Source organism: Lissotriton vulgaris, chromosome 8 (genome assembly GCF_964263255.1).
Source record: "Lissotriton vulgaris chromosome 8, aLisVul1.2, whole genome shotgun sequence".
Classification (NCBI taxonomy): Eukaryota; Metazoa; Chordata; class Amphibia; order Caudata; family Salamandridae; genus Lissotriton; species Lissotriton vulgaris.
Genome location: NC_141696.1, coordinates 331,770,693 through 331,795,741, shown reverse-complemented (window position 1 = coordinate 331,795,741; position 25,049 = coordinate 331,770,693). Strand labels below are relative to the sequence as shown.

The window sequence follows — 25,049 nt, the reverse complement described above, 5'->3', positions numbered from 1 at the left end:
AGAACTCTTGGGGAGCTGGTTGGCGAAGTCTGTTGTCCCTGAGACTTTAGCAGGAGGCAAGCTCTATCTGAAGCCCTTGGAGATCCTTTACAAGTTCATGAAAGTAGCACAAAGTCCTTTCTCCTTTCTTTGGCAGTAAGGCAACCACTGCAGGCCAATCCCCCAAACACAGCTTAGGGATAGTCTCCTCCTCAGTTCGTCTGGTTCCTTTTCTCAGCAAAGGTTCTTCTTGATCCCAAAGTGATCTAAAGTTCTGGGGTTTGGGTCCCCTCTTTGTTACTCATTTTACCTTTGTTCTCTGAAGACAGAGAGGCATTTGCCTAGTCCAAACCAGTTCTGTTCAGTCCTGGAGCACTTTGTTGAGAAGACTCCTTCTTTCCTTTCACAGTGTAGGCTAGGGACATCAGACGCACCACGGGAGGTGGAGCCAGCATTGTGGAGGGAAGGCACAACCCTAATCAGGTCCCAGGTGCAACTCCTCCCACCCATCTAAATGCAGATCTCTCTATTCAGCCCTGTGCCGACTCGCCCTGTCTCCTTGATTCCCCTAGACCCTGTCACTTAAACTCCAGACTAGGAATACACAACCTAGCAGAGGCAGGCTTGGATAGTTAGGCAAGAAAAAACCTACTTTCTAAAAGTGGTATGTTCAAACATAGAATGTTAAAATAAACTTCACTAAAAGATGTATTTTATCATTCTGAGTTCAGGCATACTAAACTCGAATTTCTACCTAGTTCCCTGAGTCAGTTAGGATTATAAGATGTTATAATCAAACTGGCAATTCTGGCCTATGGGGAACAGGTAGCCTTGAAATAGTGAAAAACGAAAATAGCTGTAATTCACAATTAGGACATGCCACATACATCAGGGCATGTCCTACCTTTTACCTACAATGCACCCTGCCCTTGGGCCTTCCATAGGTGTGACTAATATGCAGAAAAGGGAAGGTTTAGGGACTGGCAAGTGGGTGCACGTGCCCAGTCAACATAGCAGTACCAGACTGCACACAGCCTCTGCAATGGCAGACCTGAGACTCACTTTTACAGGCTGCATCTATGGGTCGCACAGCCAGTGCTGTAAAACCACCAGAGGCATTTAGTTTACAAGCCCATGGCACACTCAGTGCACTGTACTAGGGTCTGACAAGTAAACCAAACCAACCAATCATGGAATCACTAATCCATACATCAATTTACCATAGTGAGCACTTGCACTGTTGTGCTGAAGAGCAGTGGCACAGTGCCCAAAGCATCTATAACCAGAAACAACACCTGAAGGGAGACCCACGCCAACAGTGCCAAGTCTAACAACCTCATTCTGAGGTTTTGCAGGATTATATTGTATGTACTTCATCATTCCTAAATTTACTCTCTGACCCATAATCACTAAGCAGTCACTCACGTAGTGCAGCATCAACCAACTTTTGAGTGGCTAAGCTCTTCTTTCAGTGGCGGTTGCCATGTACCGAGGGTGGTGTGGCCGGTGGAGGGAGGAGGAAGAGGGACACAAAATAAATAAAACACTTCCCTCACGACGGGATGTCCTCCACCGGTCGTCTCTCTTCCAGGCAGGCTCCAACGCGGGACAAGGAATCTGCAATAACCAAACCTGGTGCTGCTCTCACAGCATGAGCAGTGCCAGGATTGGATAGAGTGTGCTCTCTCACCGCTCCTAAGACCACTGGAGGTGTGCACTTTTTCTAACTCAGCTGTCTAAGACAGCTAGGTCAGAGAAGTTTAAAATGCATGGCATATCTGGCTGGCCATCCCAAGACGGCTGGCTAAAGAGATATGCGCATTTCAAAGCACACCGCTCCCTGCTCCACGCGGCAGCACTGGCCACACCCTGTCCGGTCACTCAGTTCAGGACGGGCGGTTGCTGAAAAATAAAATAGTAATAAATAAACTTCATTACCATTTTATTTTTCAGCTCTGGCCTGTGGGTGATGCTCCTCTGCTCAAACAGAGTCGCCCTGTCTTCTGGGCCAAAGTTTTACATCACCAAAGATATAAAACATTCTCCGTTAAGTAGCACTAAAAGCACATTAATGCACGCAGAGTTTGGTATTTCAAGACGACAGCAGCACAAACACACATCGCAGTGCTTAATTTGTAAAAAAAAAAAAGAAACTAAGTGCCAGGACTTTCGCCAGGACGCCACTGCAGCTTGCCCCACATATTGTCACAAGCGCTAGTGTTGACAATTATGTGCTGGTGCCAAGCTCCGGAAACCACTGGCTCAGATTAAGCACTGACCCTTTGCTAAATAACACCAATCTATAACTAATAAAAGGATGTGAAGGTGCTGAAGAGTTTCAGAACAAATTGTGTTTTAAAATAGCACTAAATGAAAGCACCTGCGAAATTAACACTATTCTAAGACCATGGAAGCCTGCCCTCCCCTAAATAGAAAGCTGTGCAGGAAAGTATCTACAGGTGAGGGTGACACTGTTTGTGAAACCTGAGGAGATCAAACAAAGTTGTATGCTAGGCAGTGACATTTGATGGTGGCTCCTTGAACAAACAGCATCCTCCCTGAGCCCGCTACGGGCAGTTCGGAAGCTATTCTAGCTCATGTTAAATTACTTGTGATACTGCTACCGTTTTAAATTGAAATAGATAAGAATGTCTGGCTGTAATGAAAAATGCCCATGCAATTTTAACAATTGTTACAGAGAAAGTTACATTATTCAATTGTTATTACAATGACAACTTGCGATTGCGCATCTTCTGACAGCAGGCTCCTTTCAGAGCACGCGTGCAGAAGTGGCTGAGGGGTTACAGAGAGCACTTGCTTCATTCCTACCTTGTGTGAAGGAGGCCATCCTAGCATCACACCCTGATAGTAGAAGTTTGCCAAACAGGCCCTAGTCAGCAAAATGTTAGGACAGATTTCTAGGCTGCTGCCCACTTCCCGCATCTCATGGGTGCCTTTGACATCATATTGGCACCAATTGGTGACATTGCACCTATATACAGAAACCACAAACACATACTCATTAAATGTATAGGCAAAATGCGATGCCACATGCTGAGTTACAAGAGAGTGCATGACGATTTGAACACTGTACCATCAATAAATACCTTAAAAGTGCTCTGTATGGACAAAGACTACTACTATTTAGATAGGACACACATAATCATAACACTCCAAGAGTAGATGAAGTGCATTAATGTTAAACTCTGTGTGTGTATGTGTATATTTATATATATTTATATTTATTTATTTATATATATAAATATATTTGTATATATATATATATATATATATATATATATATATATATATATATATATATATATATATATATATATATATATATATATATATATATATATATATATATATATATATATATATATATATATATATACCCACCCAACAGATTCTGATTTTCTACCTCCTTCTTTCTAGTGGCTTATTGAGCATACTATGGGTCTGATTTATATATTGGCAGAGAGGATACCCGGTCATAACTTCTATTCCCGCCCCCCATATAGTTGCCAGACAAATTTAATTCGCAGGAAGACGTTATGTTCTTGTTATGGCGGAGACTACTCTGTCTCTGCTGTGGCCAAACTTCTCTGACAGCCCCAGGGAGAGTAAGGTCCTGAGAAATGGCCACGTGTCTGACTGCCAAATTTAGATAGGCGGACATGTAGTCCTTTTTTTTTGTACTGTTTCCTACTGTCAGGTAAAACCTGGCGGTAAAGAACAGTAAGACCATTATAATGTGCACCCACCATGAGAGAAGCCACCCATGGCAAAGGCAGGATTACTTTTTTTCTTTTTGGAAACAAAATTATATTTTTTCTACACGGCTGTGCCCTTTCGACACAGCCCTGTAGAAAACAGTAAAATGCATTGACAGGAACCACTGTCATGCCAGGCAGTTTGCCACTCCTGTCAGATGCAGAAGTAAATACATTCGTTGGGAAGGAGAAAGGTAGCAAAGAAAATATTCGGCATTGGCGCTTCATGAGTATGCAGAAATGTATCAATGTACATTTCTGCATGTGTAATTTGTTATCCGCGTGTCTTAACGTCTGGGAATCTGCAACCAGGAGTACTCCTGGAATTATTTGTCACTTCCATGAACGACTAAAATTACACAGTTCGACGTCATAAGCTTAGGTCTGAAGTTTTCTGACTGTTTTTCTATAATGTATTTGTTTTTAAGTTCCGTGTAGTGGAACTGTTAAATAAGTTTATTCTGTTTCAACATTTCTTTTCGTGGTACATATTTTACATTGAATTCAACTACATATGAGTATCACATGGGAAGAGCAGGTTTGGGACCAGCATCTCCTTTTGTTACTCATGGTGACTTGTCATTTGGCGGTTAGAATAATGTCCACTACACTTGGAAAGGCCACGGGAGCAACTGATTCAATTAATACAAATGAATGGTGCTGGGAGGGGTGCGTTTGCAGGGAAGAGTCACCACCAGCTCATCTGAACCTTTCTCTTTATAGCGGTCAGTAGCTCCAGGACCCTGACCTCCATCTCTGATGAGTTTGAAGGCTCAGTGGATGCTCATGAAACCAACAGTCTTCGATGGAGATTCTTTAGGAACATACCACTGGTCTGGTGGTGAGGACACTGCAGCCTTACAGCTCCTTTAGGGATCTCCTTGACTTGGCTGAGGGCTTCCACCGAAGGCAACCTCAGCAATAGCAGCATGGAGGAAGGTCAGCAGTGCTCACAATCCTTTCTAGCACAGGCCTCCGATGCATTGCAGAACCTAAACAAAAAATAACTGGGAAGCAGTATGTGTGTTGGGGGTGTTTTTGTGGGTTGCTCTCATCCCCTGTCTTGCAAATACCATTTTTACACTAAGGGAAAATGTTCAGTGACAGATTCCCTGGACATTTTCTCTGAATAGGAAATATTATATTTCTTATGTTCTTTCCGCTCCATAATATGGCATGAATCAATTGTCCTACACTGAGTTAATTTCGAAATTATATCCTCTGGACCATCTACTCCGTGTGTTAGTGACTCGTTTAGCAATTAAACAAATGCATGAAAAAAATAACAGTGTGGCCAATAACCCCATTACCTTCAGGATCCTCCATTATGCTAATACTGCAAACTCAAAGTGAATATAATTCTTCTCACTAAAAATCTACCAAGAACATACATACAGACACAAATCTGAATTTCCTGAAAAGTAATTCTCTGTGTGTCCAGTTAAAATAGTCTTTTTTCAAGAGACGGATTGTTAACCATAATCCCCTCTTGTGTTTGGTTTTCATATCCATATGTGATTACCAAGAGTATTATTTTTCTTTCAATTCTTGCGTCATATAACTAATAAGCAGACGAAATCATTTGGCAATGTGGATGTTTATTTTGTGTCACAAGAATGTTTGGAAAGGTAGGCCGCCTCTCTATCCTTTGAACCTAGGTGACTGCTCCCAGCTACCTGGCTGGATTTCCAACAGGGCCCCAACAATTCGTTTATCTCACACCTCTCTCCAGACAGTCTAGGGAAGGAGAACATGCGTCAAATATGCGCCTCTTCCGTGTTTCAGAGCCATCTCTCAAAGCTAGCTTCGCTGCTCATTGGCTGCTCAGACAAAGGACGGACAAGCTTGTTCCTGCCGTCTGGTCTGTGTACCTCCTGACAGGGACATGTGTCTTTTCTCACAGGCCATATACAAAGAAACGTGCCTTCTGTTTAGCAACCAACTGTCAACGTGGCTACCTTAGTTGATCCATCAGCAAATATTTATTCCCACAGACAACCAGGAGCCTGCCTCCATAAGAGGGGTGCTGACAAGGTGTGCATTTCATTTTGATCATAAAAGGGCTACAAAGGGTGGACTTTGAGTAGAGTTTAAATGCAGGGGCAAATAAATGTAAGCAAAGAATTTCCCTTGCGCCATCATGGAAAGAGAAAGAATGTTACACTATTATTTTTATTATTATTATTATATTCTTATATAGCGCCAGAATCGACCCCCGAAGGGGTATCTCCGCGCTTGCCTTGGGAACCCGTCCTGGTTTTTCCCTGTGAGATAGCCCCTACAGGGCATCCCCAAGGTGAAAGCCAGGCAATCCCGCCGCGGGGGGCCGTTGTGGAGATTAAGCAAGCTTAATGCCCAGAGTTGCAGAGTGTGAACCCATGATTAGGTCAGGCACCGAAGCGAGAATTATCGAGTCCGTGGACATTTGAGCTCAAGACCCTGCCGCGTCGGGAATTGAACCCTGGTCCTGGGTCTGACCTCTGCTTCAGGGTCTGCCTGCTCTAACCAGTGAGCCACACTTCTCCACTATGGCACAGGAATAGTTGAGAAGGGCAGGCAGAGATGTGCAGGAGTTTAACTCTTGTTCATTTAGAGAACTCTGACAGTCATTAGTGGATCACCCTTATAAAACAGTGTTCCTATCCCTCACATTTCAGAGTGCTACTTGGATGGGAGAGGATAACAAGAAGAGTGCCTGTGGAAAAATAACTGAAAAGAGTAACCAGGGCCGGCTTTAGGGCGGTGCGACTGGTGCAGCCCACCTGGCACTGCCTGTGGGGAGTGTTGTGTTTAGAAATAAGTAATGGGTTTAAACGCACCTGCTGCAGAGTTACTTTATGTCCAGCAGTTTTTGAGGCAACAGTATAAAAGTCAAGATAACTCTCATGAATAATGTTCCTGCTTGAGAGAGATCAGAATTTTGTCTCGTGGCAGTTTCAACTGATCATAAAGTAGCTCTGAGGGTTAATATGCCTTCTGCCAAGAACATGTACCATGCAGCTCACAGGCCTGTATTTTATGTGGATAGCTCATTGGGCTACTGCTTTTGCCTCGGAGATCCTATTGTTACTTGCAGTTCATAAATTACAATCCTAAAATAACACTGTGATATGTCCTCAAAGAGCTGCACGCAATGTGCATGGTATAGATTAGAACGTTATGTTTTGTCCCCAGTCTTTCATTTTTCGAATGTTGCTAAAAGGGTTAGTTTGGGTAGAAATACATTCATATTAGAAAAGTAAATCTCAACTTCTGTGGTACGTTTTCTATCCTGAGTTTGTACTTCTCTGGGCCAAACACTATTAAAATATACTGACTGCTAGTACATGTGATACCTATGCCTTGTAATCTGCGTTGTCGTATGCAACATTGCGTATTGACAGATTCACACATGCATGATTTATTGTCTCTGGATAATGTGTGTGTATTATGTAAAGTTCTCTGACACCCTACACTGGTAGGAGTAGCGCTATAAAACAATGACATTCATGAGAGAGAGGAGCTATGGGGAGATGAGGGGCACTGTTGGAGAGTGATAGTGAGGGAATCCGTGGAGGAAGTGATTGAGGAGGCGCCAAAAAAAGATTGTAGTGCTGAGTGCCACCAGCACTAAGGCTGGCCCTGAGAGTGGCTTCTGCCTCCCCTTCAATGTCTGACTCTGGAAAACTATGCTGAGGGCCAGAGGAGCTGCACTGTTGTTGACTTGTCAAGAGAATGGGATGCAGTGCCATCCAAAGAAGAGTATCTACTGTGGGGTTTCTTCTCCTGTAACTAGAGGGAGTGTGAAAGCTCTAAACGACAGAGAGGTGCGTCTACCTGGGATAAAACCAGGAAGAACATGGGAGACTGGGCAAATGGCAGTAATCCTTTCTGGAATTAGAAAAAGTTTTTTTTCTCTCGCTTGAAACTGGAGATAAGTGCCCAAGGAACGTGTCCTGAACTTTTGGGAACCACTGCATCACCATAGAAATATAGAACCTTTGCTACACATTTTTGTAAGTTCAGACATTCATTTACAAATCCACCTTCTCAGCATTCCTTTGTTTCAGTGCCAAAATCCAATGCAGTGCTGCCCCCACTGACCTTTTTGAGAAGCGCAACCAGACCAATGAAGCGCTCAGTTTTTCACTTTCAATGATTGATTTAAAAGGCAAACATCTAAATGTGTCTTTTAATATCTTCTGATCCCTACGTCTGGTGTGTTTCATTTTTTAAAAATAATTAAATTGCCATAGTAATTGTATTGTGTTTTTTTTCTTAAATTAGCATTATTTTGGTATTGCTGCTTTTGTGTCTCTTCTGTGAGTTAGACGTGGTTGATTTTGTCATGGTTAAGCTTCTGGCAGGAATCTGTCTTTTATTTTTCGGTGCTAAATAGTTTTGTCTGTGGAAGCTCAGTCAGAACCCACTTGAATACTGAGGTCTCTCTCTCTCTCTCCCTCTCTCCCCATCCTCTTACCGCCTTGCTCCCTCCCACAGATCACTCATATCAGCAGCATTCCTTCATTTTCATATCACCCTCTGTATGAATGCCCATAATCCCAGTAGGCCATCCATCTTCTTTCGATCTGAACCTTTCAATCTCAAACTCCCAAACACAACGTTCTCCCTTTCTCTCAGGGTTGTACCTTTTCTCATTTCCATTTAATGCTCTCTTTCCTCTCAGTGTCTTCTTAGCCCGCGTTCTTCGAAGCTACAGTCGCTTCGCTCCTGCAGTAGTCCACTGCTCACCCCTCTGACGCGGCTAAATATGGACACACTGTGAAACTCCCATTGTACTTGAGAACCCTAGAGTGGCTTGTGTCAACACGGTGCATGTCAGAGTACATTAACATGACCAAAATCAGGAGTGTCCCTCATGAAGAAGTACTCAAGGTTAACGATTTAATTAAAGCATAGTACATGGAGTGTGGGGGCAAAGCTGAAAAATCAGCTTGCATATAGGATTCCAGTGAAACTCGTTTGGCCAGTGCCCATAGTCAGCTAGTCTTGTGGGTTTAACCTGCCATAAATTCTGCATACACTTAAATAGTTGCAAGAGTAAAGCTGGATGCATATACAAGGAAAACCTGTACTTGACTTGCTGTGCTATGTTTTAGTATTACTACTACACTTGACTTTTTTAAAGAAAGTATCAAGACTAAAACGAAGCATTAACCCCTTAAGTGCTGATGACGGAACCGCTCCGTCATCAGCTACGGGTGAGCTGTGCTGATGACGGAGCGGTTCAGTCATGGCCCGCTCGGCGCGCCTGCGCGGCGCGAATTTCGCGCCTGCGCTGACGTTCTATTGAGCGGGGCGGGCCATGACGGAACCGCTCCGTCACAAGCACAGGTCAACCGACGCTGGTGACGGAGCGGTTCCGTCACCAGCATGCGGCCGCCGTGCGGCCGCCCCGCCCCGCCTCCTTAGCACTGCGGCGGAATAGCCGCCGCAGTGAAGGGGATAAATAAGAAAATGGATACTATTAACCACAACCTTCCTAAACCTGACATTTATGGGAAATGCCTGTCATTCCTTCTTGGTGTGCCACTTGTATGCAGTTTGTGTAGGAAGGGCAGTTATGGTATGCTAGAACAAAGCAGTTCGACAAGATTAACTGACTCACAGCACAGTCAAAGAGCCATATTTATAAACCTTTTTTAAATCTGAGTCCTGACCGGTTCAATAAAATCCGATTTTGTGCATGACCACATTCCCCAAAATACATGTATCAGCACAGAATGAATTCTGCACACACAAACTGTGACTGAGCGCAATATTTGCATAGAGTGGCTGCTCGGGGTGTGGCGGGCTCAGAGCCAATCACATCCCTCATTCACAGAGGTGTCTGAGCAGACCCCTCACATAACCGAAGGGAGTCCTGTATGCTAAGGCAGCATCTTCACTGCTTTAGTACTCACGGACCATTCTATATACTAGGTTGGGTAGCACTTACGCTGCCAGCCTAGTCCTCATTCTGCATACACACTTTTGTGAATTGAGATCTGTGTGCAGGGAATCTGCACTCAGCATCTCCAGTGAGTAATGTTTCTGCACAGTAGCACATTAGTGAATGTGTGCTATGTCACCACACTTTGTAACTTTCGGAAATCATTTCTCACACTATGGCTTTGGAAACGTACACTGAAAAAGTGGCATGCAGAAGCATATGTTGGGCTTCATCTTTGATAGGTCTGTGGCTACTGACATTATTTGCCATTTTCTCTTGGTAGTTTTAGGGGGTACATAACCTAGGTTTATATTCCGTCAGCAGCAGCTACCCCCCGCCCCCCTCGAGTGCTTTGGGCCTCGAGGATCCCACCAAAGAAAGGCCCTAGTCTACACGCCATCACCTGGAGGGTCATCCACATTGAAGAGACCTGTCTCCTTATCAAAGGGTTATCATTGAAGACGCCGTTTGCTTCCTCTTATCCCTAAAATCTGTGGACAGATCATCGTCAAAAGCAAGGAGCTTCTCATTTGTATGGCCAAGTTACGGAAACTCTTTAACCTTAGAACTGGGAGAAAAAGGCCAACATCTAATGTTTGGATCTTAGCAAAAAACGCGCTTGCCACTGTTAATTGCCTGCCTTGCAATTCTGGCCTAAGCTAGGCATGAAGGTGAATAAGAACAGCATGGGCAATTAATAGATGTTTTGGGCCGACACCAGATGTTTAGTCAGCCTCGCATCCCATTATCTGAGCCAACCTAAACAACAAACACAGCAAGTATCCCTGTCTGCTTCATGTCCCTGTCACTGTGCCTAAAGTAAAGGCTGTCAGCACTAGGTAGCAAGAGCATTCTGAAGTTAGTGTTCCATCAAGGGGGCTACAACGAATGAAGGGCCACATGCATCAACAGAAAAACCGGTCGCAAACGGGCAGATTCACAGAATCTGCCCCTCTGCAACCGGTATTTTTGCATTTGGGATGCGTCATCCCAAATGCAAAAAACGCAATTTAAGGAATCGCAAATTTGCAATTACTTAAATTGCGATTGCATTTAAGGAATCGCAAATTGCGATTCCTTAAATGCAATGCATTAAACAAAAATAATTTGCGATTTCACAAATAGAAATCTCACATTACCGTCAATCTAAAGTTGATAGTAATTTGCGATTTCTTTGAAAAATGCACTAAAGTGCATTTTTCACAGTCCCATGTTACACACACACACACACACACACATGCCCTTGGGGCATGTGTGTGCGCAACATGTGAATACATTGTAATTTCTGGGGTGCATCTGGGTTTCCTTTTGACACCCTTGCACCCTTGAAATTACATGCACAATTTGCGAGTACCTATTGGGTACTCGCAAATTGCGCATGCAATTTCCATTCATTCCTATAGACCTAGGTCCATAGGAATGATTGGTAATCAATTCCTTAATTGCGACTTGTAATTTGCAAGTCGCAATTAAGGAATCTGTAACAATAGCAATTTTTTTTGCGCATCCTAAATGCATAGGTAATAGCGATTCTTTAATTGCGATTCTTTAAAAATCGCAATTAAAGAATTGCTATTGTTTATTTTGATGTATGTGCACCGAAGTGCCTTTTAACTTAGCGTTAATAATTGGTACCCTAAGCACACCATTGTATACAAGTTGGTCCAATTCCTTAAGGATTTTCTAATATCAACAGTAGAGACCTGTTCACTGTTTGACTAAATGCAGAGGATGGATGACGAATTTACTGGATTTTCTCCTCCCTGTATTTCCCTCACGCAGGAAATGCTGGTGGAGCTTTGTGCTGGTGCTTGTGTTGTGATGGAGATTCGAAGTGCCGACGCCCCCAAATGTTTCCGGGAATTCTGCGGCCCTTCTGATCCGGTAAGCTAAGTAGATGAAAACATCAGGCTTTTCAAATCGGTGTCTTCCGGCAAACACCGGAAGCACACTTGAGACTGCAGAACATTGGCACAAAAAATTGTTTTTTTCTAACGGTGCCCTGCAGATGTTAATCCGCACTCCCGCAGAGGCCCTTGAAGACATTTTATAAGTACCCCCTGAAGATATTGTGCATTAGTGTGTACTTGAGAATTACACCCACGTGTTTGTATTGTTTCCTATGTTTGCTCGTATTGCTCTGGCTCATATATTTGCGTAAAATGATTTTCTGTCAGGTTATTATTTCAAACGTTTTGCAAAGCTTTGAGGTTAGAGTGATGTTTAACGTCAATGTACTTTTGTTCTGTTGTGTTTTTATGCCCTTAAATTAAGCGTGTTGACGTACTCTTTAAAAGTGTTTCCTGGTGAGGTGTATAAATGGAATATTTCACGCCCTACTTTTGAAAGTAAGGAGCAAGTTTGCTTTTTAGGTGAGAACAAGTTCATGGTTTACTTGAAACCGAATAATGAATATTTTTACAACTGAAAATGTGCTGAGGAAGAACATCATTTTATTGTGTCTGCATTAAGTGGTAATTTCTCTTTGAGTGGCCCTGCCTTTCGCCTCTATTGTAAGTGTGTTCTCCCATTTCCACTGTCCACTTTATTATATTCCTACATTCTTGTTGCCCCTTTCTCTCCCTCTTATTGCCCCCTTTCTCTCCCTCTTGTTGCCACCCTTTTCCCTTTTTGCCCCTCTCTCTCACACTATTGCCGTTATTTCTTAAGCAAGTTGCTTTTCTTCTTTTCGACCTTGATGCATCAATCCTCCTTGTTGCTGCTCCCTCCGCCTTGTTTCTGCTCTCTCCACATTGTTTCTGCTCTCTCCTCCTTGTTTCTATTCTCTCCACCTTGTTTCTGCGCTCTCCGCCTTGTTTCTACTATCTCCACCTTGTTTCTGCTCTCTCCACCTTGTTTCTACTCTCTCCACCTTGTTGCTGCTCTCTCCACCTTGTTGCTGCTCTCTCCACATTGTTTTTGTTCTCGCCACCTTGTTTCTGCTCTCTCCACCTTGTTTCTACTCTCTCCACCTTGTTTCTGCTCTCTCCATCTTGTTTCTGCTCTCTCCATCCTGTTTCTACTCTCTCCACCTTTTGCTCCTCTCTCCACCTCGTTGTTGTCTCTCCACCTTGTTGCTGCTCCCTCCACCTTGTTGCTGCTCCCTCCACCTTGTTGCCGCTCTCCCCACCTTGTTGCTGCTCTCTCCAGCTTGTTGCTGCTCCCTCCTCCTTGTTGCTGCTCCCTCCAAATTGTTTCTGCTCTCTCCACCTAGTTTCTGCTCTATCCACCTTGTTTATGCACTCTCCGCCTTGTTTCTGCTCCCTCCGCCTTGTTTCTGCTCTCTCCGCCATGTTTCTACTCTCTCCACCTTTTGCTGCTCCCTCCACCTTGTTGCTGTCTCTCCACCTTGCTGCTGCCCACTCCACCTTGTTTCTGCTCTCTCCACCTTGTTGCTGCTCTCTACACCTTGTTTCTGCTCTCTACACCTTGTTTCTGGTTTCTCAACCTCGTTGCTGCTCTCTCCACCTTGTTGCTGCTCTCACCACCTTTTGCTGCTCTCTCCACTTTGTTTTTGTTCTCCCCACCTTGTTTCTGCTCTCCCCACCTTGTTTCTGCTCTCTCCACCTTGTTTCTACTCTCTCCACCTTTTGCTGCTCTCTCCACCTCGTTGCTGTCTCTCCACCTTGCTGCTGCCCACTTCACATTGTTTCTGCTCTCTCCACCTTGTTGCTGCTCTCTCCACCTTGTTTCTGCTCTCTCCACCTCGTTGCTGCTCTCTCCACCTTGTTGTTGCTCGCTCCTTCTTGTGCTGCTCTCTCCACCTTGTTTCTGCTCTCTCCACTTTGTCGCTGCTCTCTCTACCTTGTTGCTGCTCTCTCCACCTTGTTGCTACTCTCTCCACTTTATTGCTGCTCTCTCCACTTTGTTGCTGCTCTCTCCACTTTGTTTTTTTTCTCCCCACCTTGTTGTTGCTTTCTCCACATTGTTTCTGTACTCTCCACCTTGTTTCTACTCTCTCCACCTTTTACTGCTCTCTCCACCTCGTTGCTGTCTCTCCACCTTGCTGCTGCCCACTTCACATTGTTTCTGCTCTCTCCACCTTGTTGCTGCTCTCTCCACCTTGTTTCTGCTCTCTCCACCTTGTTTCTGCTCTCTCCACCTCGTTTCTGCTCTCTCCACCTTGTTTCTGCTCTCTCCACCTTGTTTCTGCTCTCTCCACCTTGTTTCTGCTCTCTCCACCTCGTTGCTGCTCTCTCCACCTTGCTGCTCGCTCCTTCTTGTGCTGCTCTCTCTACCTTGTTTCTGCTCTCTCCACTTTGTTGCTGCTCTCTCTACTTTGTTGCTGCTCTCTCCACCTTGTTTCTGCTCTCCACCTTGTTGCTGCTCCCTCCACCTTGTTGCTGCTCTCTCCATCTTATTGCTGCTCTCTCCACCTTGTTTCTTCCCTCTCCACCTTGTTTCTGCTTCTCCACCTTGTTGCTGCTTCTCCACCTTGTTGCTGCTCCCTCCACCTTGTTGCTGCTCTGGCCACCTTGTTGCCGTCTCTCCACCTTGCTCCTGCCCACTTCACATTGTTTCTGCTCTCTCCACCTTGTTGCTGCTCTCTCCACCTTGTTTCTGCTCTCTCCACCTCGTTGCTGCTCTCTCCACCTTGTTGTTGCTCGCTCCTTCTTGTGCTGCTCTCTCCACCTTGTTTCTGCTCTCTCCACTTTGTCGCTGCTCTCTCTACCTTGTTGCTGCTCTCTCCACCTTGTTGCTGCTCTCTCCAATTTATTGCTGCTCTCTCCACTTTGTTGCTGCTCTCTCCACTTTGTTTTTTTTCTCCCCACCTTGTTGTTGCTTTCTCCACATTGTTTCTGTACTCTCCACCTTGTTTCTACTCTCTCCACCTTTTACTGCTCTCTCCACCTCGTTGCTGTCTCTCCACCTTGCTGCTGCCCACTTCACATTGTTTCTGCTCTCTCCACCTTGTTGCTGCTCTCTCCACCTTGTTTCTGCTCTCTCCACCTTGTTTCTGCTCTCTCCACCTCGTTTCTGCTCTCTCCACCTTGTTTCTGCTCTCTCCACCTTGTTTCTGCTCTCTCCACCTTGTTTCTGCTCTCTCCACCTCGTTGCTGCTCTCTCCACCTTGCTGCTCGCTCCTTCTTGTGCTGCTCTCTCTACCTTGTTTCTGCTCTCTCCACTTTGTTGCTGCTCTCTCTACTTTGTTGCTGCTCTCTCCACCTTGTTTCTGCTCTCCACCTTGTTGCTGCTCCCTCCACCTTGTTGCTGCTCTCTCCATCTTATTGCTGCTCTCTCCACCTTGTTTCTTCCCTCTCCACCTTGTTTCTGCTTCTCCACCTTGTTGCTGCTTCTCCACCTTGTTGCTGCTCCCTCCACCTTGTTGCTGCTCTGGCCACCTTGTTGCTGTCTCTCCACCTTGCTCCTGCCCACTTCACATTGTTTCTGCTCTCTCCACCTTGTTGCTGCTCTATCCACCTTGTTTCTGCTCTCTCCACCTCGTTGCTGCTCTCTCCACCTTGTTGTTGCTCGCTCCTTCTTGTGCTGCTCTCTCCACCTTGTTTCTGCTCTCTCCACTTTGTTGCTGCTCTCTCTACCTTGTTGCTGCTCTCTCCACCTTGTTGCTGCTCTCTCCACTTTATTGCTGCTCTCTCCACTTTGTTGCTGCTCTCTCCACTTTGTTTTTGTTCTCCCCACCTTGTTTTTGCTCTCTCCACATTGTTTCTGTTCTCTCCACCTTGTTTCTACTCTCTCCACCTTTTGCTGCTCTCTCCACCTTGTTGCTGTCTCTCCACCTTGCTACTGCCCACTCCACCTTGTTTCAGCTCTCTCCACCTTGTTGCTGCTCCCTCCACCTTGTTGCTGCTCTCTCCACCTTGTTGCTGCTCTCTCCACCTTGTTTCTTCCCTCTCCACCTTGTTTATGCTTCTCCACCTTGTTGCTGCTCCCTCCACCTTGTTGCTGCTCTGGCCACCTTGTTACTGCTCTCTCCTCCTTGTTTCTATTCTCTCCACCTTGTTTCTGCGCTCTCCGCCTTGTTTCTACTATCTCCACCTTATTTCTGCTCTCTCCACCTTGTTTCTACTCTCTCCACCTTGTTGCTGCTCTCTCCACCTTGTTGCTGCTCTCTCCACTTTGTTTTTGTTCTCGCCACCTTGTTTCTGCTCTCTCCACCTTGTTTCTGCTCTCTCCACCTTGTTTCTGCTCTCTCCACCTTGTTTCTGCTCTCTCCATCTTGTTTCTGCTCTCTCCATCCTGTTTCTTCTCTCTCCACCTTTTGCTCCTCTCTCCACCTCGTTGTTGTCTCTCCACCTTGTTGCTGCTCCCTCCACCTTGTTGCTGCTCCCTCCACCTTGTTGCTGCTCCCTCCACCTTGTTGCTGCTCCCTCCACCTTGTTGCTGCTCCCTCCACCTTGTTGCCGCTCTCTCAACCTTGTTGCTGCTCTCTCCAGCTTGTTGCTGCTCCCTCCTCCTTGTTGCTGCTCCCTCCACCTAGTTTCTGCTCTATCCACCTTGTTTATGCACTCTCTGCCTTGTTTCTGCGCGCTCTGCCTTGTTTCTGCTCTCTCCGCCTTGTTTCTGCTCTCTCCGCCTTTTTTCTACTCTCTCCACCTTGTTGCTGTCTCTCCACCTTGCTGCTACCCACTCCACCTTGTTTCTGCTCTTTCCACCTTGTTGCTGCTCTCTACACCTTGTTTCTGCTCTCTCCACCTTGTTTCTGGTTTCTCCACCTCGTTTCTGGTTTCTCCACCTCGTTGCTGCTCTCTCCACCTCGTTGCTGCTCTCTTCACCTTGTTGCTGCTCTCACCACCTTTTGCTGCACTCTCCACTTTGTTTTTGTTCTCCCCACCTTGTTTCTGCTCTCTCCTTGTTTCTGCTCTCTCCACCTTGTTTCTGTACTCTCCACCTTGTTTCTACTCTCTCCACCTTTTGCTGCTCTCTCCACCTCGTTGCTGTCTCTCCACCTTGCTGCTGCCCACTTCACATTGTTTCTGCTCTCTCCACCTTGTTGCTGCTCTCTCCACCTTGTTTCTGCTCTCTCCGCCTTGTTTCTGCTCTCTCCACCTTGTTTCTGCTCTCTCCACCTCGTTGCTGCTCTCTCCACCTTGTTGTTGCTCGCTCCTTCTTGTGCTGCTCTCTCCACCTTGTTTCTGCTTCTCCACCTTGTTGCTGCTCCCTCCACCTTGTTGCTGCTCTGGCCACCTTGTTGCTGTCTCTCCACCTTGCTGCTGCCCACTTCACATTGTTTCTGCTCTCTCCTTCTTGTGCTGCTCTCTCCACCTTGTTTCTGCTCTCTCCACTTTGTTGCTGCTCTCTCTACCTTGTTGCTGCTCTCTCCACCTTGTTGCTGCTCTCTCCACTTTATTGCTGCTCTCTCCACTTTGTTGCTGCTCTCTCCACTTTGTTTTTGTTCTCCCCACCTTGTTTTTGCTCTCTCCACATTGTTTCTGTTCTCTCCACCTTGTTTCTACTCTCTCCACCTTTTGCTGCTCTCTCCACCTTGTTGCTGTCTCTCCACCTTGCTACTGCCCACTCCACCTTGTTTCAGCTCTCTCCACCTTGTTGCTGCTCCCTCCACCTTGTTGCTGCTCTCTCCACCTTGTTGCTGCTCTCTCCACCTTGTTTCTTCCCTCTCCACCTTGTTTCTGCTTCTCCACCTTGTTGCTGCTCCCTCCACCTTGTTGCTGCTCTGGCCACCTTGTTACTGCTCTCTCCTCCTTGTTTCTATTCTCTCCACCTTGTTTCTGCGCTCTCCGCCTTGTTTCTACTATCTCCACCTTATTTCTGCTCTCTCCACCTTGTTTCTACTCTCTCCACCTTGTTGCTGCTCTCTCCACCTTGTTGCTGCTCTCTCCACTTTGTTTTTGTTCTCGCCACCTTGTTTCTGCTCTCTCCACCTTGTTTCTGCTCTCTCCACCTTGTTTCTGCTCTCTCCACCTTGTTTCTGCTCTCTCCATCTTGTTTCTGCTCTCTCCATCCTGTTTCTTCTCTCTCCACCTTTTGCTCCTCTCTCCACCTCGTTGTTGTCTCTCCACCTTGTTGCTGCTCCCTCCACCTTGTTGCTGCTCCCTCCACCTTGTTGCTGCTCCCTCCACCTTGTTGCTGCTCCCTCCACCTTGTTGCTGCTCCCTCCACCTTGTTGCCGCTCTCTCAACCTTGTTGCTGCTCTCTCCAGCTTGTTGCTGCTCCCTCCTCCTTGTTGCTGCTCCCTCCACCTAGTTTCTGCTCTATCCACCTTGTTTATGCACTCTCTGCCTTGTTTCTGCGCGCTCTGCCTTGTTTCTGCTCTCTCCGCCTTGTTTCTGCTCTCTCCGCCTTGTTTCTACTCTCTCCACCTTGTTGCTGTCTCTCCACCTTGCTGCTACCCACTCCACCTTGTTTCTGCTCTCTCCACCTTGTTGCTGCTCTCTACACCTTGTTTCTGCTCTCTCCACCTTGTTTCTGGTTTCTCCACCTCGTTTCTGGTTTCTCCACCTCGTTGCTGCTCTCTCCACCTCGTTGCTGCTCTCTCCACCTTGTTGCTGCTCTCACCACCTTTTGCTGCACTCTCCACTTTGTTTTTGTTCTCCCCACCTTGTGTCTGCTCTCTCCTTGTTTCTGCTCTCTCCACCTTGTTTCTGTATTTTCCACCTTGTTTCTACTCTCTCCATCTTTTGCTGCTCTCTCCACCTCGTTGCTGTCTCTCCACCTTGCTGCTGCCCACTTCACATTGTTTCTGCTCTCTCCACCTTGTTGCTGCTCTCTCCACCTTGTTTCTGCTCTCTCCGCCTTGTTTCTGCTCTCTCCACCTTGTTTCTGCTCTCTCCACCTCGTTGCTGCTCTCTCCACCTTGTTGTTGCTCGCTCCTTCTTGTGCTGCTCTCTCCACCTTGTTTCTGCTCTCTCCACTTTGTTGCTGCTCTCTCTACTTTGTTGCTGCTCTCTCCACCTTGTTGCTGCTCTCTCCACTTTATTGCTGCTCTCTCCACTTTATTGCTGCTCTCTCCACTTTGTTGCTGCTCTCGCCACTTTGTTGCTGCTCTCTCCACTTTGGTTTTTTTCTCCCCACCTTGTTTTTGCTTTCTCCACCTTGTTTCTGTTCTTTCCACCTTGATTCTACTCTCTCCACCTTTTGCTGCTCTCTCCACCTTTTGCTGCTCTCTCCACCTTGTTGCTGTCTCTCCACCTTGCTACTGCCCACTCCACCTTGTTTCTGCTCTCTCCACCTTGTTGCTGCTCCCTCCACCTTGTTGCTGCTCTCTCCACCTTATTGCTGCTCTCTCCACCTTGTTTCTTCCCTCTCCACCTTGTTTCTGCTTCTCCACCTTGTTGCTGCTCCCTCCACCTTGTTGCTGCTCTGGCCACCTTGTTGCTGTCTCTCCACCTTGCTGCTGCCCACTTCACATTGTTTCTGCTCTCTCCACCTTGTTGCTGCTCTCTCCACCTTGTTTCTGCTCTCTCCACCTCGTTGCTGCTCTCTCCACCTTGTTGTTGCTCGCTCCTTCTTGTGCTGCTCTCTCCACCTTGTTTCTGCTCTCTCCACTTTGTTGCTGCTCTCTCTACCTTGTTGCTGCTCTCTCCACCTTGTTGCTGCTCTCTCCACTTTATTGCTGCTCTCTCCACTTTGTTGCTGCTCTCTCCACTTTGTTTTTGTTCTCCCCACCTTGTTTTTGCTCTCTCCACATTGTTTCTGTTCTCTCCACCTTGTTTCTACTCTCTCCACCTTTTGCTGCTCTCTCCACCTTGTTGCTGTCTCTCCACCTTGCTACTGCCCACTCCACCTTGTTTCAGCTCTCTCCACCTTGTTGCTGCTCCCTCCACCTTGTTGCTGCTCTCTCCACCTTGTTGCTGCTCTCTCCACCTTGTTGTTGTCTCTCCACCTTGTTGCTGCCCTCTCCACCTTGTTTCTGCTTCTCCACCTTGTTGCTGCTCCCTCCACCTTGTTGCTGCTCTGGCCACCTTGTTGCTGTCTCCCCACCTTGCTGCTGCCCACTTCACATTGTTTCTGCTCTCTCCACCTTGTTGCTGCTCTCTCCACCTTGTTTCTGCTCTCTCCACCTCATTGCTGCTCTCTCCACCTTGTTTCTGCTCTCTCCACTTTGTTGCTGCTCTCTCTACCTTGTTGCTGCTCTCGCCACCTTGTTGCTGCTCTGGCCACCTTGTTACTGCTCTCTCCTCTTTGTTTCTATTCTCTCCACCTTGTTTCTGCGCTCTACGCCTTGTTTCTACTCTCTCCACCTTGTTGCTGCTCTCTCCACCTTGTTGCTGCTCTCTCCACTTTGTTTTTGTTCTCGCCACCTTGTTTCTGCTCTCTCCACCTTGTTTCTGCTCTCTCCACCTTGTTTCTGCTCTCTCCATCCTGTTTCTTCTCTCTCCACCTTTTGCTCCTCTCTCCACCTCGTTGTTGTCTCTCCACCTTGTTGCTGCTCCCTCCACCTTGTTGCTGCTCCCTCCACCTTGTTGCTGCTCCCTCCACCTTGTTGCTGCTCCCTCCACCTTGTTGCTGCTCCCTCCACCTTGTTGCTGCTCCCTCCACCTTGTTGCTGCTCCCTCTACCTTGTTGCCGCTCTCTCCACCTTGTTGCTGCTCTCTCCAGCTTGTTGCTGCTCCCTCCTCCTTGTTGCTGCTCCCTCCTCCTTGTTGCTGCTCCCTCCACCTAGTTTCTGCTCTATCCACCTTGTTTATGCACTCTCTGCCTTGTTTCTGCGCTCTCTGCCTTGTTTCTGCTCTCTCCGCCTTCTTTCTGCTCTCTCAGCCTTGTTTCTACTCTCTCCACCTTTTGCTGCTATCTCCACCTTGTTGCTGTCTCTCCACCTTGCTGCTGCCCACTTCACATTGTTTCTGCTCTCTCCACCTTGTTGCTGCTCTATCCACCTTGTTTCTGCTCTCTCCACCTCGTTGCTGCTCTCTCCACCTTGTTGTTGCTCGCTCCTTCTTGTGCTGCTCTCTCCACCTTGTTTCTGCTCTCTCCACTTTGTTGCTGCTCTCTCTACCTTGTTGCTGCTCTCTCCACCTTGTTGCTGCTCTCTCCACTTTATTGCTGCTCTCTCCACTTTGTTGCTGCTCTCTCCACTTTGTTTTTGTTCTCCCCACCTTGTTTTTGCTCTCTCCACATTGTTTCTGTTCTCTCCACCTTGTTTCTACTCTCTCCACCTTTTGCTGCTCTCTCCACCTTGTTGCTGTCTCTCCACCTTGCTACTGCCCACTCCACCTTGTTTCAGCTCTCTCCACCTTGTTGCTGCTCCCTCCACCTTGTTGCTGCTCTCTCCACCTTGTTGCTGCTCTCTCCACCTTGTTTCTTCCCTCTCCACCTTGTTTATGCTTCTCCACCTTGTTGCTGCTCCCTCCACCTTGTTGCTGCTCTGGCCACCTTGTTACTGCTCTCTCCTCCTTGTTTCTATTCTCTCCACCTTGTTTCTGCGCTCTCCGCCTTGTTTCTACTATCTCCACCTTATTTCTGCTCTCTCCACCTTGTTTCTACTCTCTCCACCTTGTTGCTGCTCTCTCCACCTTGTTGCTGCTCTCTCCACTTTGTTTTTGTTCTCGCCACCTTGTTTCTGCTCTCTCCACCTTGTTTCTGCTCTCTCCACCTTGTTTCTGCTCTCTCCACCTTGTTTCTGCTCTCTCCATCTTGTTTCTGCTCTCTCCATCCTGTTTCTTCTCTCTCCACCTTTTGCTCCTCTCTCCACCTCGTTGTTGTCTCTCCACCTTGTTGCTGCTCCCTCCACCTTGTTGCTGCTCCCTCCACCTTGTTGCTGCTCCCTCCACCTTGTTGCTGCTCCCTCCACCTTGTTGCTGCTCCCTCCACCTTGTTGCCGCTCTCTCAACCTTGTTGCTGCTCTCTCCAGCTTGTTGCTGCTCCCTCCTCCTTGTTGCTGCTCCCTCCACCTAGTTTCTGCTCTATCCACCTTGTTTATGCACTCTCTGCCTTGTTTCTGCGCGCTCTGCCTTGTTTCTGCTCTCTCCGCCTTGTTTCTGCTCTCTCCGCCTTTTTTCTACTCTCTCCACCTTGTTGCTGTCTCTCCACCTTGCTGCTACCCACTCCACCTTGTTTCTGCTCTTTCCACCTTGTTGCTGCTCTCTACACCTTGTTTCTGCTCTCTCCACCTTGTTTCTGGTTTCTCCACCTCGTTTCTGGTTTCTCCACCTCGTTGCTGCTCTCTCCACCTCGTTGCTGCTCTCTTCACCTTGTTGCTGCTCTCACCACCTTTTGCTGCACTCTCCACTTTGTTTTTGTTCTCCCCACCTTGTTTCTGCTCTCTCCTTGTTTCTGCTCTCTCCACCTTGTTTCTGTACTCTCCACCTTGTTTCTACTCTCTCCACCTTTTGCTGCTCTCTCCACCTCGTTGCTGTCTCTCCACCTTGCTGCTGCCCACTTCACATTGTTTCTGCTCTCTCCACCTTGTTGCTGCTCTCTCCACCTTGTTTCTGCTCTCTCCGCCTTGTTTCTGCTCTCTCCACCTTGTTTCTGCTCTCTCCACCTCGTTGCTGCTCTCTCCACCTTGTTGTTGCTCGCTCCTTCTTGTGCTGCTCTCTCCACCTTGTTTCTGCTTCTCCACCTTGTTGCTGCTCCCTCCACCTTGTTGCTGCTCTGGCCACCTTGTTGCTGTCTCTCCACCTTGCTGCTGCCCACTTCACATTGTTTCTGCTCTCTCCTTCTTGTGCTGCTCTCTCCACCTTGTTTCTGCTCTCTCCACTTTGTTGCTGCTCTCTCTACCTTGTTGCTGCTCTCTCCACCTTGTTGCTGCTCTCTCCACTTTATTGCTGCTCTCTCCACTTTGTTGCTGCTCTCTCCACTTTGTTTTTGTTCTCCCCACCTTGTTTTTGCTCTCTCCACATTGTTTCTGTTCTCTCCACCTTGTTTCTACTCTCTCCACCTTTTGCTGCTCTCTCCACCTTGTTGCTGTCTCTCCACCTTGCTACTGCCCACTCCACCTTGTTTCAGCTCTCTCCACCTTGTTGCTGCTCCCTCCACCTTGTTGCTGCTCTCTCCACCTTGTTGCTGCTCTCTCCACCTTGTTTCTTCCCTCTCCACCTTGTTTCTGCTTCTCCACCTTGTTGCTGCTCCCTCCACCTTGTTGCTGCTCTGGCCACCTTGTTACTGCTCTCTCCTCCTTGTTTCTATTCTCTCCACCTTGTTTCTGCGCTCTCCGCCTTGTTTCTACTATCTCCACCTTATTTCTGCTCTCTCCACCTTGTTTCTACTCTCTCCACCTTGTTGCTGCTCTCTCCACCTTGTTGCTGCTCTCTCCACTTTGTTTTTGTTCTCGCCACCTTGTTTCTGCTCTCTCCACCTTGTTTCTGCTCTCTCCACCTTGTTTCTGCTCTCTCCACCTTGTTTCTGCTCTCTCCATCTTGTTTCTGCTCTCTCCATCCTGTTTCTTCTCTCTCCACCTTTTGCTCCTCTCTCCACCTCGTTGTTGTCTCTCCACCTTGTTGCTGCTCCCTCCACCTTGTTGCTGCTCCCTCCACCTTGTTGCTGCTCCCTCCACCTTGTTGCTGCTCCCTCCACCTTGTTGCTGCTCCCTCCACCTTGTTGCTGCTCCCTCCACCTTGTTGCTGCTCCCTCCACCTTGTTGCCGCTCTCTCAACCTTGTTGCTGCTCTCTCCAGCTTGTTGCTGCTCCCTCCTCCTTGTTGCTGCTCCCTCCACCTAGTTTCTGCTCTATCCACCTTGTTTATGCACTCTCTGCCTTGTTTCTGCGCGCTCTGCCTTGTTTCTGCTCTCTCCGCCTTGTTTCTGCTCTCTCCGCCTTGTTTCTACTCTCTCCACCTTGTTGCTGTCTCTCCACCTTGCTGCTACCCACTCCACCTTGTTTCTGCTCTCTCCACCTTGTTGCTGCTCTCTACACCTTGTTTCTGCTCTCTCCACCTTGTTTCTGGTTTCTCCACCTCGTTTCTGGTTTCTCCACCTCGTTGCTGCTCTCTCCACCTCGTTGCTGCTCTCTCCACCTTGTTGCTGCTCTCACCACCTTTTGCTGCACTCTCCACTTTGTTTTTGTTCTCCCCACCTTGTGTCTGCTCTCTCCTTGTTTCTGCTCTCTCCACCTTGTTTCTGTATTTTCCACCTTGTTTCTACTCTCTCCATCTTTTGCTGCTCTCTCCACCTCGTTGCTGTCTCTCCACCTTGCTGCTGCCCACTTCACATTGTTTCTGCTCTCTCCACCTTGTTGCTGCTCTCTCCACCTTGTTTCTGCTCTCTCCGCCTTGTTTCTGCTCTCTCCACCTTGTTTCTGCTCTCTCCACCTCGTTGCTGCTCTCTCCACCTTGTTGTTGCTCGCTCCTTCTTGTGCTGCTCTCTCCACCTTGTTTCTGCTCTCTCCACTTTGTTGCTGCTCTCTCTACTTTGTTGCTGCTCTCTCCACCTTGTTGCTGCTCTCTCCACTTTATTGCTGCTCTCTCCACTTTATTGCTGCTCTCTCCACTTTGTTGCTGCTCTCGCCACTTTGTTGCTGCTCTCTCCACTTTGTTTTTTTTCTCCCCACCTTGTTTTTGCTTTCTCCACCTTGTTTCTGTTCTTTCCACCTTGATTCTACTCTCTCCACCTTTTGCTGCTCTCTCCACCTTTTGCTGCTCTCTCCACCTTGTTGCTGTCTCTCCACCTTGCTACTGCCCACTCCACCTTGTTTCTGCTCTCTCCACCTTGTTGCTGCTCCCTCCACCTTGTTGCTGCTCTCTCCACCTTATTGCTGCTCTCTCCACCTTGTTTCTTCCCTCTCCACCTTGTTTCTGCTTCTCCACCTTGTTGCTGCTCCCTCCACCTTGTTGCTGCTCTGGCCACCTTGTTGCTGTCTCTCCACCTTGCTGCTGCCCACTTCACATTGTTTCTGCTCTCTCCACCTTGTTGCTGCTCTCTCCACCTTGTTTCTGCTCTCTCCACCTCGTTGCTGCTCTCTCCACCTTGTTGTTGCTCGCTCCTTCTTGTGCTGCTCTCTCCACCTTGTTTCTGCTCTCTCCACTTTGTTGCTGCTCTCTCTACCTTGTTGCTGCTCTCTCCACCTTGTTGTTGCTCTCTCCACTTTATTGCTGCTCTCTCCACTTTGTTGCTGCTCTCTCCACTTTGTTTTTGTTCTCCCCACCTTGTTTTTGCTCTCTCCACATTGTTTCTGTTCTCTCCACCTTGTTTCTACTCTCTCCACCTTTTGCTGCTCTCTCCACCTTGTTGCTGTCTCTCCACCTTGCTACTGCCCACTCCACCTTGTTTCAGCTCTCTCCACCTTGTTGCTGCTCCCTCCACCTTGTTGCTGCTCTCTCCACCTTGTTGCTGCTCTCTCCACCTTGTTGTTGTCTCTCCACCTTGTTGCTGCCCTCTCCACCTTGTTTCTGCTTCTCCACCTTGTTGCTGCTCCCTCCACCTTGTTGCTGCTCTGGCCACCTTGTTGCTGTCTCCCCACCTTGCTGCTGCCCACTTCACATTGTTTCTGCTCTCTCCACCTTGTTG

The 25,049-nt window shown here is 47.5% G+C and overlaps 1 protein-coding gene across 1 annotated transcript in view; it reads left to right on the top strand.

Moving 5' to 3' along the window:
• Positions 1 to 25,049, top strand: part of NME7 (NME/NM23 family member 7) — an 835,246-nt gene that overhangs the window by 614,860 nt on the left and 195,337 nt on the right. Inside the window, exon 10 of the mRNA XM_086934088.1 lies at positions 11,470 to 11,571. Within this exon, the coding sequence (XP_086790214.1) occupies positions 11,470 to 11,571 (102 nt within the window). The remainder of the gene's footprint in view (positions 1 to 11,469; positions 11,572 to 25,049) is intronic.